Consider the following 18,781-nt stretch of genomic DNA (forward strand, 5'->3'; position numbering starts at 1 on the left):
ATCATTTGAATTAATTTTAAATCTATACTCTCCCTTTTGTTTCTTTTACTCCATCACTAGTCTATTCTCGTCTGATCCTGACTATTCTGCACTTTACAGCTGGATACACACTCAATTCGCAATGCTCTCTCGTATACGTCCAAATTCCACATTAGTGTCCAGTGTACACTTAAATTATATGCAGCACCTCTGTTGGAGTTTTCCTGACTGACCTGCAGTCTCCCTTCAGTTTCACAAGCCAACTGCTTGAGATACCGGGCGGCACGGTAGCGCAGCGGTAGAGTTGCTGCTTTACAGCAAATGCAGCGCCGGAGACTCAGGTTCGATCCTGACTACGGGTGCTGCACTGTAAGGAGTTTGTACGTTCTCCCCGTGACCTGCGTGGGTTTACTCCGAGATCTTCGGTTTCCTCCCACACTCCAAAGACGTACAGGTATGTAGGTTAATTGGCTGGGTAAATGTAAAAAAAAATTGTCCCTAGTGGGTGTAGGATAGTGTTAATGTACGGGGATCACTGGGCGGCACGGACTTGGAGGGCCGAAAAAAAGGCCTGTTTCCGGCTGTATGTATATGATATGATATTTATCTATTTGAAAAATAATTCCAGAAGGAATTTCCAGAGAAACGCTCAACGAACACCAAATCAATTCTTCGAGTAAACTTTTCCAGTTAAAATATCCCAAACTAACAGCTTTATTCATAGAGGGTACATGCTGCAAACCTTCAGTCAGGTGGTTCACAAAATCAATTACATGCGCCCCACAAAGGATTATAGCATGATATTGCTTTCAGCTGACTTCATCCAGCTATTGTGCGAGCGATATCGCTCCCTACTCTTCAAAAAACATCAATGTTGCCACAGATTTCATGCTGTGCATTTTCAGATTCAGCGTCACTGGCCTCGCTCATTAGCAGATCATGCTGAAAGATTTAATACACTGTCCAAAATAGTCAGTCATATGACTGCACGGCACAATCGTACTAGTAATGTCCCGTGGCAAATGTGATCATACACACCCTGTCACAAGGATTTCTATTCTGTGTTCTGAAACGTGGACTGCTTAACCCATTAGTTTGCAACTAAATGAAAGTTGTCCTGCCTTGCTTGGCTGTATCTTATGCCCAGCCCACAGTAATCCGATCACAAACTGCATCTTGGCCTCTGCCCCCCTTCTCCAGTATATTCTGCTCTTGTTATCATCCCACCCATTGTCTAACACAAACCAACCTCCCTTCCATTGACTCCATCCATACCTCACGCTGCCTCGGCAAGGCCAGCAGCACAATCAAGGACCAGTCGCACCCCGGCCATTTATTCCCTCTTCTTCCCTCCTCCCATCGGGCAAAAAGGTGTAGATGTGTGAAAACGCACACCACCAGATTCAGGGACAGTTTCTTCCCAGTTGCTATCAGGCAACTGAATCATCCTAGCACAACCAGAGAGCAGTGCTGAAATACAATCTACCTCTAGCGACCCAGGGACTATCGTTTGCTGGTTTTACCTTGCCACTAAACGTCATCCCCTTATCATGTACCTACACACTGTAAATGGATCGATTGTAATCATGTATTGTCTTTCTACTGACAGGTTCGCACGCAACAAAAGCTTCTCACTGTACCTCGGTACACTCGACGATAAACGAAACAGAACAAGGGGTCACATCCAGAACAAGGGGTCACAATTTAAGGATAAGGGGGAAGTCTTTTAGGACCGAGATGAGAAAGTTTTTTTTCGCACAGAGAGTGGTGAATCTGTGGAATTCTCTGCCACAGAAGGTAGTTGAGGCCAGTTTGGCTATATTTAAGAGGGAGTTAGATGTGGCCCTTGTAGCTAAAGGGATCAGGGGGTATGGAGAGAAGGCAGGTACGGGATACTGAGTTGGATGATCAGCCATGATCATATTGAATGGCGGTGCAGGCTCAAAGGGCCGAATGGCCTACTCCTGCACCTATTTTCTATGTTTCTATGTTTCTAAACTGAACTTTCATTTAGACATCTTTTTTTCCACCACCGGCCCCAGTGGCCAACCAGTGTAGTCCTGGTGGTGATGATTCTGCCTCACTATACAATAGTTTCGCTCAGCTGAGTGTCCTGCCTTGCTATTTATGGCAATATATTACAGCAAAGCACGATGCCCTGAGCTTCAAGTGAAATGAAGGCCTGACAGGGTAAGGATGATAGAGTTTCTTGCTCCAAAGTCTGTGAACTAGACGGGCTTTCATGGCACCATTATTGATGCTGACTTTTTACTCCATATGTATTTATATAACTGAGCTTGAGTTCTCCAGCTATAGGCAGTGGCATCTGATCATCTCTCTCAAGCACAAGACCAGGCCTCAAGATTATTAGTTCAGTGCAGGAAGGAACTGCAGATGCTGGTTTACACCGAAGATAGACACAAGATGCTGGAGTAACTCAGCGGGACAGGCAACATCTCTGGAGAGAAGGAATGTGTGATGTTTTGGGTAGAGTCCCTTCTTCAGACTGAGAGTCAGGGGAGAGGGAGACAGAAATATGGAATGGTACGGTGTGTAAACGAGACGTCAAAGTTGACGAAGTTCAAGGAAGATGTAGAATAGATCATTGTAAACCAGGGGAAGGTGACAACATGGCACACAAAGATAACATTTAAAATTTATTTGTGTTGGATTTTATGGGGGGATTTGGATTTGTGAAGCCAGGGGGTGTGGGGAGAAGGCAGGAACGGGGTACTGATTGAGAATGATCAGCCATGATCACATTGAATGGCGGTGCTGGCTCGAAGGGCCGAATGGCCTCCTCCTGCACCTGTTGTCTATTGTCTATTGTCTCCCGGTTGCTAAACACTTTCACTCCCTCTCCCATTCCCACACTGACCTTTCTGTCCTGGGCCTCCTCCATTGTCAGAGTGAGGCCCAGCGCACATTGAAGGAACAGCCCCTCATATTTCGCGTGGGCAGCTGACAACCCAACGGTACGAATACTGACTCCTCTAATTTCAACCCTTGCTTTCCCTCTCTCTCCAGTCTGAAGAAGGGTGTAGACCTGAGACGTCACCCATTCCTCCTATCCAGTGGTGCGGCCTGTCTACGATTAGTTCAGTATTCAGTCACTAAGTTCTAACACTCCACAGCCACTTGTTTAACATTGTCATCATGCTTGACCTTGGCGCTCCCACTGCAGCAATCACAGATCATTCCCACAGTGTTTTCTTCCTTCTCTCACGATCCTCCCACATTCCTTCCCATCAGCACCGTTTCCCCAGCTTTTCCTCCTCCCACGCCTGTTCCTGATGGAACAGAATGTTCCCATTTTTTCCACAAAAGGCTACTTTTAAAATCCCAACTCCGCCTTTGATCCACCTCATACATATCTTCAACTATTCATCATCTCGACCACACTCTCGCTTCCACCCTGAGCAGCTGAATCATCACTAAAATGACTATGTTCCCTCACTCAGGCCATTCCTCCCAGTAGTCTCTTCCCAGTTCCTGCATCTTTAGTTTAGCTTAGAGATACAGCATGGAAACAGGCCCTTTGCCCCGCTGGGTCCATGCTGACCAGCGATTACCTGAACACCAGTTCTATTCCACACATTAGGGATAGAGAGGCGAATTAACCGACAAACCTGCACGTCTCTGGGATGTGGGAGGAAACCGGAGCACGCAGAGAAAAAACACGCAGTCACCGCGAAAACGTACAAACTCCGTGCAGACAACACCCATAGTCAGGATTGAACCCAGGTCTCTAGTGCTGTAAGGCAGCAAGACTGTCCGGTTTACACCTCCCCCCATAATCTATTTTTCTCTCTCAAGAGATACATCTGTATCAAAATTGCATCAACAATGTAATCATCTCATGCTGGTTGGAGGGTTAATATAATCTGGAGGATGTAAGACTTAAACAACCTGTTGGACATTTGGATTAGTCTTTCACCATCAGATCAGGCAGGGCTATATTAAACAACCTTGGATCCTGCTCACCCCTCTAAAAACTAAACACTGTCCCACCCTTCACTGTCGAGACCCTTCTTCAGTCTGAAGAAGGGTCTCGACCCGAAACGTCACCCATTCCTTCTCTCCTGAGATGCTGCCTGACCTGCTGAGTTACTCCAGCATTTTGTGAATAAATACCTTCGAATTGTACCAGCATCTGCAGTTATTTTCTTATATAAACACTGTCCCACGATCAGCCTGGAATACAAAACATAACTCCTGGCTGCTTTTCTATTCTGCAAACCGTCTTCTTAAACTCCACCGCTCCAGTGCTTTTCCATCCTCAGTCGACTTTACCTCTGAGATGGAAGCCTTCCTTGTAGCTACCTCTGCCATTTCACTCCCCTCCCTGGGCAATCTGGCCGGGTTTCTCTGAACACTGTCCCACGATCGATTGATTGTTCAAGCCATGAACTTGTCTTCCTCTAGTTTTTCTCCATTTTCCCCCACCACGCTCTTTCCAAAGTTATCTGCACTATGGTCCTAAAACATTCTGCTGCCTCAATCTCCTCCCCGTTAACTGCTGAGCAATAAGCTTCACTTTTGAGTAGGAAAGAAATCTGCAGGTGCTGGTTTAACTCGAAGGTAGACACAAAAAGCTGGAGTAACTCAACGGGTCAGGCAGCATCTCTGGAGAGAAGGAGTGGGTGAGGTTTCGGGTCGAGACCCTTCTTCAGACTGAATGTCTTTAATGCTAGTTGATATTGTCAAAGATCCCACCTTCTCAGTTACCAACAAGGGCGGCACGGTGGCGCAGCGGTAGAGTTGCTGCGTTACAGCGAATGCAGCGCCGGAGACTCAGGTTCGATCCCGACTACGGGCGCCGTCTGTACGGAGTTTGTACGTTCTCCCCGTGACCTGCGTGGGTTTTCTCCGAGATCTTCGGTTTCCTCCCACACTCCAAAGACGTACAGGTATGTAGGTTAATTGACTGGGTAAATGTAAAAATTGTCCCTAGTGTGTGTGTAGGATAGTGTTAGTGTGCGGGGATCGCTGGTCGGCGCGGACTCGGTGGGCCGAAGGGCCTGTTTCTGTGCTGTATCTCTAAATCTAAATCTAAAAATCTAAACATGATGCCAGTTTACTTGCAGCCGAACCTTTCACTGGCTCTATAATTGATAGATAGTTCTTAGGTCCATTCCACTCCAGTTCTGCTGATTCTACAGGTGCGGTCACAGGTAGATTAGATGCTTCTCGAGGAGGCAGGTGGGTGGACTGCTAATGATGTTCGTTGCCTCCTTCAGCAGTTTCACTTTCTTTTGTGTAATCCTAAATGACTTTCCTTTGTTCCCTCGGTTCACCCGCCCCTTTACTTTTCCAGCTTTTTCGCTACTGAAAGGTTTAGTTTAGTTATACAGCGCAGAAACAGGCCCTTCGGCCCACCGAGTCTGCACCGACCAGTGATCTCCGTACACTGACACTATCCTATGCACACGAGGGACAATTTACACTTACACCAAGTCAATCAACCTACAAACCTGCACGCCTTTGGAGTGTGGGAGGAAACCGAATGTCTCAGAGAAAACTCACGGGGAGAACGTACCAACTCCGTACAGACAGCACCCGTAGTCGGGATCGAACCCGGGTCTCTGGCGCTGTAAGCGATGTGAGGCAGTGGCTCTACCGCTGCGCCACCATGCCACCTTCGAGGTGACAGGCTAACCTTTCCTACCAGCTTCGGAAATGGCCAGTGACATAAAAGAGCATTTTGAAAGTGATGTGCAGCATTATTACAGGGAAAATGAATGAGAGGATAGTTCTTAAAAATAATATATATTTCAGGAAGAATTTCAGACTAAGTTCCAGTTTTGAATCTCCTATCCTATCTCAGAGTTTAAAGTTTTCAGTTTTAACTAACAAAAACAAAAAATATATATCCCAACACCCTAACTAAAAAGCTCCTATTTTTCGGCCGATATCCATCGTGAACATTTTATTTTAGTAGCATTTGAAAAATAAAAGCTTTTTAGTTAGGGTGTTGGGATATATTTTTTTTCTTTTTGTTAGTTAAAACTGAAAACTTTAAACTCTGAGATAGGATAGGAGATTCAAAACTGGAACTTACTCTGTAATTCTTCCTAAAATATATATTATTTTTAAAAACTATCCTTGTTCGTCTATAAATTAAATGAATTTAGTCAACCCTTGTTCTGAATCATGGAGAGCTTTCTCGTGCTGGTGTGGTAGACTCTTACCTGAGATTTATAAGTACCATGACATTTTCACTTCCATTGAGTTAATGAGTCGGAATAACTTGCAAGAAGTTCTGTACACCTTTGTAGGCCTAGTTCAGCATGTTAACAACCTTTACATGAGTAAGCATTATCTAGTTCCATCATATATACGTTCCAGAATATTTGATCCTTCTGATGAGCAACATGTAATTAGCATTAATGAGTAAAGGGCATCATGGTGGTGCAGCAGTAGAGTTGCTGCTTTACAGTGCTTACAGCACCAGAGACAGAAATCCTGGTTCGATCCTCACTACGGCTGCTGTCTGTACAGAGGTTTGCACGTTCTCCCCGTGACTTGCGTGGGTTTTCTCCGAGATCTTCGTTTTCCTCCCACACTCCAAAGATGTACAGGTTTGTAGGTTAATTGGCTTGGTTTAAATGTAAATTCTCCCTAGTGTGTGTAGGATGGTGTTAATGTGTGGGGATAGCTGGTCGGAGCGGACTAGGTGGGCCGAAGGGCCTGTTTCTGCACTGTATCTCCAAACTGAACTAAAAATGAAACTAAATAATGGCAAACTTCTTCGATGGCAATTTCATCATGTGACAGATGCCCTTGCCTACAACCTAAGCAAAATTAGCAACCAAAATGTTGGGGTCATGATTGCTCATTATTTTACTCGAATTGAATTGAATTGAATTGAAAATTTTATTGTCACAGTGAAATACTTTGCTTGCATGCCCAAGGTATGCAAATAGTCACCCATAAAGGGCGCTTACAAAGCTACAAAGTACCCCCTGCGCCAGGTTCCCCCCCACCCCCCCACCCCCACCCCACCCTACTCCTCCCAAGCCGGGTCCTCCATTGTCCATTGTTTTTCCTTACGTCCTTTCTAACAGTATTGCTACGAAACCTCTATTTAGGACTTCTGCATGTTACTGGCTTTCAAAAGAAAGGTCCGTGTTGAATGATTCTATGATTCCAGCATACAGTCAATAAACATAAGCTCCAAACATATAGCTGTGACCATGCAAGTGGATCAAAGTCACTTGGCAATTTCCATTCATAATTGCAAAGAAAGAGAAATGGTCAAGTGGTCACAGAGAATGCTCAAAATACTTGGAAGCTTCTTTGAAGAAAGAAACAGAGTTGGCCTTTCAGGTCTTCAATGACTGTTCTGATCAAGATGATCAAGCTGGAGAATTAACTCTGTTTTCGTTTATCCAAAACCTGCCTGGCCTTGCGAATATCCCCATCATTTTCTGCTTTTATTTCAGATTTTCAGCATCTGCTTGCTTTACAAAACAACGAAAGGTTTGTGTTCACTGAAATGTGCAATCAATAAGCCCATGTTAATGGAATCTACAAGTTTCGGTTTAGTTTATTGTCACGTGTACCGAGGTACAGTGAAAAGTTTTTGTTGCGTGCTAACCAGTCAGTAGAAAGACAACACATGATAACAATTGAGCCATTTGTGAGCCACATGATAGGGGACAAACATTTAGTGCAAGGTAAAGCCAGTAAAGTCCGGTCAAGGATAATCCGAGGGTCACCAATGAGGTAGATAGTAGTTCAGCACTGCTCTCTGGTTGTGGTAGGATGATTCAGTTGCCTGATAACAGCTGGGAAGTATTAAGTTGAAGTATCTCTTATTTTGCACGATACTTAGCAAGGCTGGGTGTTTGTGAATAATTTTCCCTCTCTCCTTTTTTAAAAAATAGGCCATGAATACAAGACCAAACATAACATGCACAGCATAGAATGGAACTATCTACCACAGAGTTCATGCTATATCAGGCCGAAGAAAGAAGATTGTCGATCGTCGTCCATTAGAGAAATAAAGCAAGGAAATGTAGATTACTCTGAAGATTCAATTTACCATGAAGATTCCAGGGGAATTCTGATAACTGAGATTAGAGATGTGAATGAGCACAGGCATCTAGGGGCTGAATATATGGACACCTTAGAGACTGAACACAAGGTTTTTAGCAGAATGTCTTCCTCTGGAAAGGAATCTACCAAATCAGTACAGGAATCTCCAAGAGGAGCAAAAGTATCCTTTGTGTTTGAGGATCATAACGTTGCCATCTTTAACCCGAGAAACCTCGGTTATGAAAGGTTGTTGGATGATAGTCCGGGCAACTTGGAGCAGCCGTTGTACTTGAACAGTGCGAGTGACATTAAATGCCCAGAGTTCTCATTCCCAGGGATTGATTCCATTGACACGTCCGCCGTGTACGCAAACATCAATGACAGCAGGATGTTTGCCAATGCAGAGAGCATCGAGGTGCCGTTGCTGCACCACATCTGCTATTCGGAGACCACGGATGATGCCGAGGACGACGATGAAGTGAGTTGTGAGGAGGATATCCCGCTGGGAGAGGCGGACAACACCGACATTCTGAACATCTCCGGGTCCAACGATGACATCATCGACCTAACTTCGCTCCCTCCCCCGGGGGGCGATGATGAGGACGAGGATGACTTCCTGCTGCACACTCTGAACATTGCCATCGCCGCCCCTCCTCCCGGCTTTCGGGATAGCAGCTCGGACGAAGAAGATAGCCAGCACCATCAGCCGGCACAGAGCCAAAGCAAGCGTTCGCCAAGCGATGACATCCCCGTGTCCATCATCGACGCCATCCCGACGCAGGCCGAAGAGCAGAATGGCCAGCAGGCCCTGGACGATGCCATGGTCTCGACCCTGCAAGCCCTGGAGGAGCTGGCAGCCTCCGAGGAGCAGTCTGTTCAGCAAACGGATGGCAGCTCAGGTTCTTTCACCATAGTAACGCTTATTCATTGACTGTCATAATGTTCCATCTGTAAACTTGTTAACAACTTGGAAACATTCCAGAACAAATTTTACCATCCGTTGTGTCATCCCATGTTATGATCTGGCATGCTAATGGAGCAATCGTGTTTGATATTTCATGACTGGATGCTTGAAATTTAAGAATACTAAACACTTTGTTAAATAAACCTGTTTTTATTAAGATTACGAAAGTGCCGGTGATGAAGTAATTAATTGGCTCTTTATTCTCTTGTGGCATACAGGTGTAGTGATATTAAGAGCCTATAGTCCTGAGTCGTCTTCGGATTCTGGCAATGAAACAAACTCCTCTGAAATGACTGAAACCTCTGAGGTAGCCTCAGCACAGAAGCACTCTGAGGGATCCATGCACATGCTCGTTGCTACCAGCGAAGGCTACCAACAGCTACAAGAAGAGCAGACCGAATTCCCAATATCTCAGAACGACAACGTAGGCCCCACTTCCAAGTTGGTTCCAAAAGCCACCCATTGCTTGGCCTCCCAGCGCGGGAGCGGCGCGAAGCCCATGGGTGTGCCTTCGAAACAGATTCTACCTTCTGAGGAGATCGAGATGGAACCCGAGACGATGGAGACGAAATCGGTCACGGACTACTTCAGCAAACTTCAGGCGGGGTCTCTGATGTACTCGTGCTCGAGCAAGCAGAAGGGCAAGGCGGGGGACACCAGCGTGAAGATCGCAGTTGACGGCAGTGTGTCGATGAAAAGGCAACAGGCAAACAAAAAGACCGAGGTGGGTGACGATCTGTCGACGAACATTAAATACAACACGCTGGTCGGGAAGTCTAGTCATCGCGCAACTGCCTACGACTTGGAGAGCACCACGTTCCGAAAAGAGACTCAGAGGTGGTTCCAGGTTTCGGGAGAAAAATTGCCTGATAAGCATTTCCCAGGGTTAATTAACGGTAAGAGTTTTCACAGCGCCTGCTTAGTTTCCAGGGGTGACCTTGAAGAGAAGGTAGCTGATACCGAAATGGACGACCGGTGCTCCCTGGCCAGCACCTCAGGGCTTGGGCGGGATGAAAGCTTTCTATCCGATACCACCTACGCGTCTTCGACCAAACACCTGACTGATTCGGAGGACACGGAGCTCTTCCCCGACGATCACTCATCAGAGCTTCCAGAGGCCGAGCAGAGTGTGACTCGGCTTTGCGACTACCACATGACCAAGAGAATGTCTTCTTTGCAGAGCGAGGGCCACTATTCTTTGCAGAGCTCCCAATGTTCTTCAGTCGACGTGCCGTGCGGGACGGGCACCACTCCGGTGGACTGCCCCCACAGTACAACTGAGATCAACAGCATGCTGTCGGAATCCTCTCTGAAAGGTCATGGCTACATTTCAGAAGACCAGCGAACAGTTTTGCTCCAAACCCACGGAACGTCGTACAAAGACCTGCATCCCGAACCCGAAGCCATGTGTCATAGGAGAGCAGCCCATAACGTGCATGCGTCTTCAAATGCCGATCCAATATTTGGTACAATACGCGATGGGTGCCATCGTGTGCCCAAGATTAAAGAAACCACAGGTACCTCACCAAATGGCAATAATATTTGCACAGGTTTTGAACTGCGGAATTTAGACGTTGAAAGTAAGAGAGACAGTGGAGGAAACGGTTGTGCTCAAGGTCGAGAAGCTAGTTCCCTAATGTCAGTCCCATCTCATGAAGTTAGCTCTGAAAACTGTAATACAGATATGGTAAAAAGAGCGTACAAACACAAAGTCGATGTCGGTTGCCACTCATCGCAAAGAATCACTCTCAGCACATTTTCTGATCTTGCAAGCACACCAATCACTTTCATGCATGAAAATGATTGCGTTAATGGTGATAGGAATTTCTCTAGGCCTCGTAGGTCTAACACGTTAACATGTCCATCATTCATCTCAACGTCAAAAGAGCCAGGCCACGTTAGACACCAGCAATTGTTTGCTTTGAGTAAACAAAATAAACTACCCAAGCATTCACTGTGTAACTTTAGAAATATCTTGTTTGCATCTTTACCATCTAAATTGAGGAGAGAGAATGAGTTAGCTAAGCAGAGGACTCGGAAGGCTGGGGAGCATGAGGAGACGTGTAAAGGGGAAGAGAGGCCCTGTTTTGATAGACCAGTGGGTCCACAAGGGCCTCACACTGAGCAGTGCCCCAGTTTGGGTGGAGGAGCTGCCCGAGAGAATGATAAGGATCTGCCTGGAGGTTTTCATGACAAGCAGTTCTCTGCCGAGGACAAGCAGTGCAACCCAGATTGTAAATTGCAGCATGTTGTCAAGGAGATGCTTAATGATTCTCTGTGTTTTTCTGCCACCCCTAGTGTAGCTTGCACAAAACCTGAGCAAGGAGGACGAGGAGGTGCAACGTCAGCTTTCAGTAATCAGTTCACAGGCGACAACATCCCACTGCCATCAAATACTTGCAATGATACAAAGGTGCCAACGGCCAGCCAAGAGTCACCTAGTCTTCTCAAAGAAGGACAAGGGTATTCAGCGCCACTTAATAGGAGGAACGTTGAGGGTGGTGGAGGGAGCCTGAGACTTCCTCCCGCCACAAAGGTGCTGAGGCGTTGCAGCAGTACTCTCACACCACGACTGAGAAGCCCAGCCACCCAGCTGGAAAAGTCACGGAGCTTCATAGGATTCCAATACTCCGACCTCCATGAAGTTCCCAACCCCCAACTTGTACAGAAGAGCGTGGAGCTTCCTCTAGGTAAGAGCATATCCAAGAGCCACTCTCAAGGGTCGGTGAGGGCCATTGCGACATGCAGCGCCGCCTCAGCGAACAGAAAGGATGGCCGGAGATCATTGCAGATATTTTCGGTGCAAAAGGACTTGAGACAACCTCGGCCCTTGCCTTTCCCGAAGGTGGTGAGCAACTGGAAGTGCCGTGGGCCGTTCACCTACTGTTTCCCCAATAGAGACGCCGGTGCTGATGATGATGGTGATGGTGGTTACGGCAGCAAAGACCAGTTGCCTGATTTGGACCCTCTCTCCTCCAACTCACCCTCAGCGTCCTGTGCATCCCCTGGCTCTGCCAGTGCTGGGAGAGTAGTAGGGGTGGCCGCCACACCTTGTAATAGCAGTAACACAGAGCAGCAACACGCAGACGCCAGCCTTTGTGGGGCGGCATTTGACAGTGGGATCGCCAGAATTAACACTCTGAAGGACAAGGCGTACACATTGCCAGGCGGGTTTCTGGCAGCGCAGAAAGACGCCAACGAACTGCTGTCCCTCCTCCAGGCAAGCGTTGGGGAGAGAGAGGGGGCGAAACCGGATCACTACCAACTCCGGTTCCACCAATACAAGCAACTGTTGTCTATCGAATCACTGGAGTTGGGGAGTGCTTGCAGGGAAATGGCCGCGGCGGAAAAAAGCCCAGAGGAAATGCTCTCAGCTACGACGTCCAGCTTCCAAGTACTGTGTTGCCTAACAGAAGCCTGCATGCGATTAGTTAAAGTAATGAATTCTGAAACACAGCGACAGGAAATCGTTGCTAAGGCAGACGAGGTTGTAATGAACTATACTTCCCTATTGAGAGCTGCTGAAGCGGCCTCTAGAGTCGCCCCCATCGATCCTCATGTTAAGGTTTTAGCACGACATTCAACTACCATGACCGCTATCGTAAGCACACTAACCCATTCACTTAAAATGCTTTTAAATAAATAACATGCAAATTGTACTTTTAAAATGTACCCTTGTGAAGCCATACATAGAGTTTACTGCGAGTGTGGGCCACCACATGGAACTGCTGTTAAAGAAACTGGGGTTTGTGTACATTATGTTTTATATGATGAGCCTGGGGGATATTAAGAAGTTATACAGCTAAATCTTTCCGGACTGAAATGTAATTGAAACACCCTTTCTAACGGCAAAGAAATATAGAAAGCAATGGTATAAAATTTAGTTATTTTTCATATGGTCCCTGAATGTCAGAAACACTTAGTGCCCAAATCAGAAGTGTCAATGTCCCCTAGAACTACAACTGCCATGGGATGGGAGGTTGGGTTAAGGGTGGTGAGAGGAAAGCTACACTGGTCTCACATGTGATATTGCATCACTCTGTAAATAATAAAGTATTATCTCAAATTTTAAAGTATGCTTTTTAATCAATGCAAACTATATACACAATAAACAATCAAATCAATTCACTATGTCTTATTATTCTGGTGGTGTGGGGGGACATATCTCGAAGTATTGAATAATAGAGAGTTGTGAATCTGTGGAATTCTCTGCCTCAGAAGGCAGTGGAGGCCAATTCTCTGAATGCATTCAAGAGAGAGCTGGATAGAGCTCTTACGGATAGCGGAGTCAGGGGGTATGGGGAGAAGGCAGGAACGGGGTACTGATTGAGAATGATCAGCCATGATCACATTGAATGACGGTGCTGGCTCGAAGAGCCGAATGGCCTCCTCCTGCACTTATTTTCTATTGTATATATTGTAAATGCTTTGACTTCTCACAAGAATTAGTTGGGATTATTTTAATCTAATAGCAATGTGGAAATGACATGATTAGTGCAAACATTTTTAGACTTTATGGTTTGCTTAAAAGCACGGTCACGTTGAACTCATTTCTTGGTGAGGCCCCATCCTGCACTTTTAAGTCAGCTGACATTGAATGTGTAATTAATTGTAATTTTGTTGAACAACTGAGCCATTGTAAGTTATTTCGTGCCAGTCAGGTCAAAACCTCTCCCTCCACAGGAATCCGTGTACTGGATAGGAGAGTATCTGAAAATAGACCCTGCAGTAAGTAAATGAAGATTGGGAGCTTACAGTGCAAAAGGAGAGATTATCCCTTTGTCTGTTAATATTCCATTACTTGTTCTCATGTTTGACCATTTCTGGTGATGCCATAATACGAGACCAGATGCAGGAACAAGACTGAACAGTGGGTGTCCCGAGAGGGGAATTATCGCTGCAGTGGAGCGGGTCAATAGGCATATCTCCCAATTTTTATTCACTCAAGGGATGTGGGCTTCACCGACTGAGCTAGCATTTGATAACACGTCCCTAAATGCCCTTGAGAAGATGCCTTAGTGAACCGCAGCAGTCCTTGAGATATGGGTTTATTCACAAAATGCTGGAGTAACTCAGCAGGTCAGGCAGCATCTCGGGAGAGAAGGAATGGGTGACGTTTCGGGTCGAGACCCTTCAGACTGATGTCGGGGGTGGGACAAAGGAAGGATATAGGTGGAGACAGGAAGATAGAGGGAGATCTGGGAAGGAGGAGGGGAAGGGAGGGACAGAGGAGCTATCTGAAGTTGGAGAAGTCGACGTTCATACCACCGGGCCGCAAACTGCCCAGGCGAAATATGAGGTGCTGCTTCTCCAATTTCCGGTGGGCCTCACTATGGCACTGGAGGAGGCCCATGACAGAGAGGTCAGACTGGGAATGGGAGGGGGAGTTAAAGTGCTGGGCCACCGGGAGATCAGTTGGGTTAATGCGGACCGAGCGCAGGTGTTCAGGGAAGCGATCGCCGAGCCTGCGCTTGGTTTCGCCGATATAAATAAGTTGACATCTAGAGCAGCGGATGCAATAGATGAGGTTGGAGGAGGTGCAGGTGAACCTCTGTCTCACCTGGAAAGACTGTTTGGGTCCTTTGATGGAGTTGAGGGGGGAGGTAAAGGGACAGGTGTTGCATCTCGTGCGGTTGCAAGGGAAAGTGCCCGGGGTTAGGGTGGTTTGGGTAGGAAGGGACGAGTGGACCAGGGAGTTGCGGAGGGAACGGTCTCTGCGGAACGCAGAGAGGGGAGGGGATGGGAAGATATGGCCAGTGGTGGGGTCCTGTTGTAGGTGACGGAAATGTTGGTGGATATGGGTTGAGATATGGGTGCCTCAACACTGCCTTTAGGGAGAGAGTTCCACGATATTGACCCAGTGATAGTGAAGGAACAGCGATACATTTCTAAGTTGAGGTAGGGTGTGGCTGGGAGGGCTACTTTCAGGGGGTGCTTGCTGCTTTTGTTTCGCTGAATGGTAGGGGCTATGGGTTTGGAAGGTGTGGGCGAAGGACCCTTGGTGTGTTACTGCAAAGCACGCCAAGGCACGGTGGTGCAGCGGTAGAGTTGCTGCCTTACAGCGCTTACAGCACCAGAGACCCAGGTTCGATTCCGACCACGGGTGCTACCTGTATGGAGTTTGTACATTCACCCCGTGACCGTGTGGGTTTTCTCCGAGATCTTTGGTTTCCGAGATCTTTGGTTTCCTCCCACACTCCAAAGACGTACAGGTTTATAGGTTAATTGATTTGGTGGAAATGTAAATTGTCCCTCGTGTGTGTTGGATAGTGTTAGTGCGCGGGAATCGCTGGTCAGTACGGACTCGGTGGGCTGAAGGGCCTGTTTCTGCACTATATCTCTAAACTAAACTATACTAAACATTATTTGGGTGGTACAAAATATTTGCACTATTTACATATAAACATAGGTACATAGACAATATGTATTGTCTATGTAGGTGTCAGGAGTAGGTCATTCGGCCCTTCGAGTCAGCACCGCCATTCAATGTGATCATGGCTGATCATCCACAATCAGCACCCTGTTCCTGCCTTCTCCCCATACCCCTTGATTCCGCTAGCCCTAAGAGCTCTATCTAACTCTCTTTTGAATGCATCCAGTGAATTGGCCTCCACTGCCTTCTGAGGCAGAGAATTCCACAAATTCACAACTCTCTGGGTGAAAACGTTTTTCCTCATCTCAGTTCTAAATGGCCTACCCCTTATTGTTAATTTCCTAAATGTGCTCTCATTGTGCAGTGAAGTGGTTGAAGCAGACAGTTTGCATGCACTGCAGCAATGGGATCAGCTAGGTTGGTGCCTAGTTGGGTAATTCAGGCTATTAACCAGATTTTGTCGTTATTGATAAATGTTAAAATGAATGGTGCAGCATCTGTCAAATAATTAAAGAACTTTTAAGTCAAATGCGCGAGACTTTTTTTAGGTGAAATGATAAATTGGTGCATGTCTGCCCTTTACAGAGAGATAAATGATAGATAAAAATAATTTCTTCCGTTAATACAGTAAAAACTTATTGTCAGTCATTTTAGCTGTCTTTCACAGTCAAGCGTTTTGGTGATTTATTTAGAAGCACAGTGATCCACTTCTACTATTTTAGGGAGTTGTGAGCAACTATTTATATTTTACAACATAATTAATTCCTTGCTCCTTACTTACTTGGCATTATGACAATTTTTCCATGCTTATGTTATAAATCAAATAACTGCAGCAACAATGAGTCATTAGTAAAACCACACACACTGTGATTCACAGGCAAAATTGGAATACTTGCTAATATCTTTTCAAAAAATGTATTCACAAAATGCTGGAGTAACGCAGCAGGTCAGGCAGCATCTCAGGAGAGAAGGAATGGGTGACGTGTCCGGTCGAAACCCTTCTGAAACCCACGGATCTGAAGAAGGGTCTCGACCCGAAACGTCACCCATTCCTTCTCTCCTGAGATGCTGCCTGACCTGCTGAGTTACTCCAGCGTTTTGTGAATAAATACCTTCGATTTGTACCAGCATCGCCAGTTATTTTCTTTTCAAAAAATATGTCATACATCAAGTGACACAGGTTTTTTGGCTCAACTTGTTATGCGGATCAATATACCCCATCTAAGCCGGCCCCATTTGCCCACGTTTGGTCCATATCTTGCTAAACCTCTCCTATCTATACCTGTACCTGTCCAAATGTCTTTTAAATAATGTTATTATATCTGCCTCATCTACTTCCTCCGGCAGCTCATTCCATAAACCCACTATCCTCCTTTTGAAAAGGTTTTACCTTCACGTTCCCATTAAATCTTTTCCTCTCAATTTAAAAGTATGCCCTCAAATTCGTGACTCTCCTACCCTTGGAAATAAACCCTGTGCATTCACTCCATCTATTTCACTCCTGTGAGATGTTATCACAACCACAATCACAATCACAATAAAACTTTATTAGCCAAGTATGTTTTGCAACATATGAGGAATTTCATTTGCCACACAGTCATAACAATAAAAAGCAACAGGACACACAAAATACATTTTAACATGAACATCCACCACAGTGACTCCTCCACATTCCTCACTGTGATGGAAGGTGAAAAAAAGGTTCAATCTCTCCCTTCTTTGTCCTCCAGCAGTTGGGGGCTCTAATCTTCCTTTGACGGGATGATCTTGACTCCCATAGCCAGCAGGGAGCCTTCCTCGTCGGGGCCATCAAGCTCCTTCATTGGGGAGGGGGGGTCTCAGCTCCCCGCGCCGGTGATCTACCCCGGGTCGGGACCAGTCGAACCTCGTGCAGCTTTTGGAGCTCCCGACTGGTCTCAACCCGAGACTGCGAGCTCCTGATGTTAAAGTCTGCAGGTCACGTTGGAGCGTCGATCCCAGGCAAGGGATCGCAGGCTCAGATGATAAGTCCACGCCCCCCGCGGGGACTCGAGGTCAGTCCCAGGCAAGGCCTTCAGCTCCACGATGTTAGGCCGCAGAGCGACCAGAGATACGATCCAGAAAACAATCGCATCTCCAGCAAGGTAAAAGATTGAAAAAAAGTTTCCCCCGACCCCCTCCCCCACCCCCCACATAAAACAAACCAGAGAACATTTACACAAACTTTTAAAAATCACCAAAAATAACAAAAAGAGTTTGAAAAGGACAGACAGACTGTAGGCGAGGCAGCCATCATGCGGCGCCAATGGTGGTCAATATACACCTCTATAGCATAATTTCACAAAATGCTGGAGTAACTCAGCAGGTCAGGCAGCATCTCAGGGGAGAAGGAATGGGTGATGTTTCGGGTCGAGACCCTTCTTCAGACTGATGTATAGCATCACCCCTCAGCTTCCTGCACTCCAAAAAAAAAATTTCCCAGACTGCTGCATCTCTCCCTGCATTTCAGGCCCTCGAATCCTGTCAAAATCCTCACAAAATGTTCTCTGCACTTATTCCAGATGTTCAATATTTGTCAAATTAAAGAAATATTAACAACTCTGAAATAACAGACGTCTTTCACAGTCAAGCGTTTTGATGATTTATTTAGAAGCAAAGTGATCCACTTGCTTCCAAACTCTACTATTTTAGGGAGTTGTGAGCAACCATGATTTATATTTTACAGCATTATCCATTCCTTGCTCTTTTCTTTTACTTTGCATTACGGCAATGTATCCATGCATACAGCTGCGAAGGGAAACTGAGTTAACTTTACAGCTCAATCGGTGTTTTGGCACATTATTCACCATCGGTTGATAACTTGGAATCCTCCTCTCTTCGGGCCACTTGCAGATTCCCAGCGTTTTAAGGTCAGCTGTTTGGCTTCATGCCACACAGTTTCTAACTGCATCTCAATGCATCTCTTTAGACTTTTACTTGACTGGCTTTTGAGGTGATCCTGCAATCTTTGCAAGAAAATAACTGCAGATGCTGGTACAAATCGAAGGTATTTATTCACAAAATGCTGGAGTAACTCAGCAGGTCAGGCAGCATCTCAGGAGAGAAGGAATGGGTGACGTTTTGGGTCGAGACCCTTCTTCGAAGAGGGTCTCGATCCGAAACGTCACCCATTCCTTCTCTCCTGAGATGCTGCCTGACCTGCTGAGTTTGCCAGCATTTTGTGAATAAATACCTGCAATCTTTGCACATCCCCAAGACTTCCCACTCGTCACTTTAATTTCATGCTTCATGTATTTTGTGATTTTATGACTGTTGGCAGACCAATTTCCCCCCTGGGATAAATAAAGTTCTATCGTATCGTATCATATGGTAGGTTACGAATATTCATGACTGTCACTGTCCAACAAAGGGACGAATTTAAATCTTTGCACGATTATAATGTTTGC

General features: G+C 46.1%; 1 protein-coding gene across 6 annotated transcripts in view; it reads left to right on the plus strand.

Moving 5' to 3' along the window:
• Positions 1–13,184, plus strand: part of frmpd4 (FERM and PDZ domain containing 4) — a 583,956-nt gene extending 570,772 nt beyond the window's left edge. For 5 of the 6 annotated variants that reach the window (XM_078408967.1, XM_078408968.1, XM_078408970.1 and 2 more), the window contains 3 exons: positions 7,869–8,918; positions 9,202–10,500; positions 11,282–11,417. In XM_078408967.1, coding sequence (XP_078265093.1) covers positions 7,869–8,918; positions 9,202–10,500; positions 11,282–11,286 — 2,354 coding nt within the window. In that variant the 3' untranslated portion in view covers positions 11,287–11,417. Of the gene's footprint in view, positions 1–7,868; positions 8,919–9,201; positions 10,501–11,281 lie in introns of all 6 variants that reach the window. The other variant, XM_078408973.1, reaches the window with a different exon arrangement.
• Positions 13,185–18,781: the final 5,597 nt, after the last annotated feature.

The sequence above is a fragment of the Rhinoraja longicauda genome, chromosome 12 (assembly GCF_053455715.1).
Source record: "Rhinoraja longicauda isolate Sanriku21f chromosome 12, sRhiLon1.1, whole genome shotgun sequence".
Taxonomy (NCBI): Eukaryota; Metazoa; Chordata; class Chondrichthyes; order Rajiformes; family Arhynchobatidae; genus Rhinoraja; species Rhinoraja longicauda.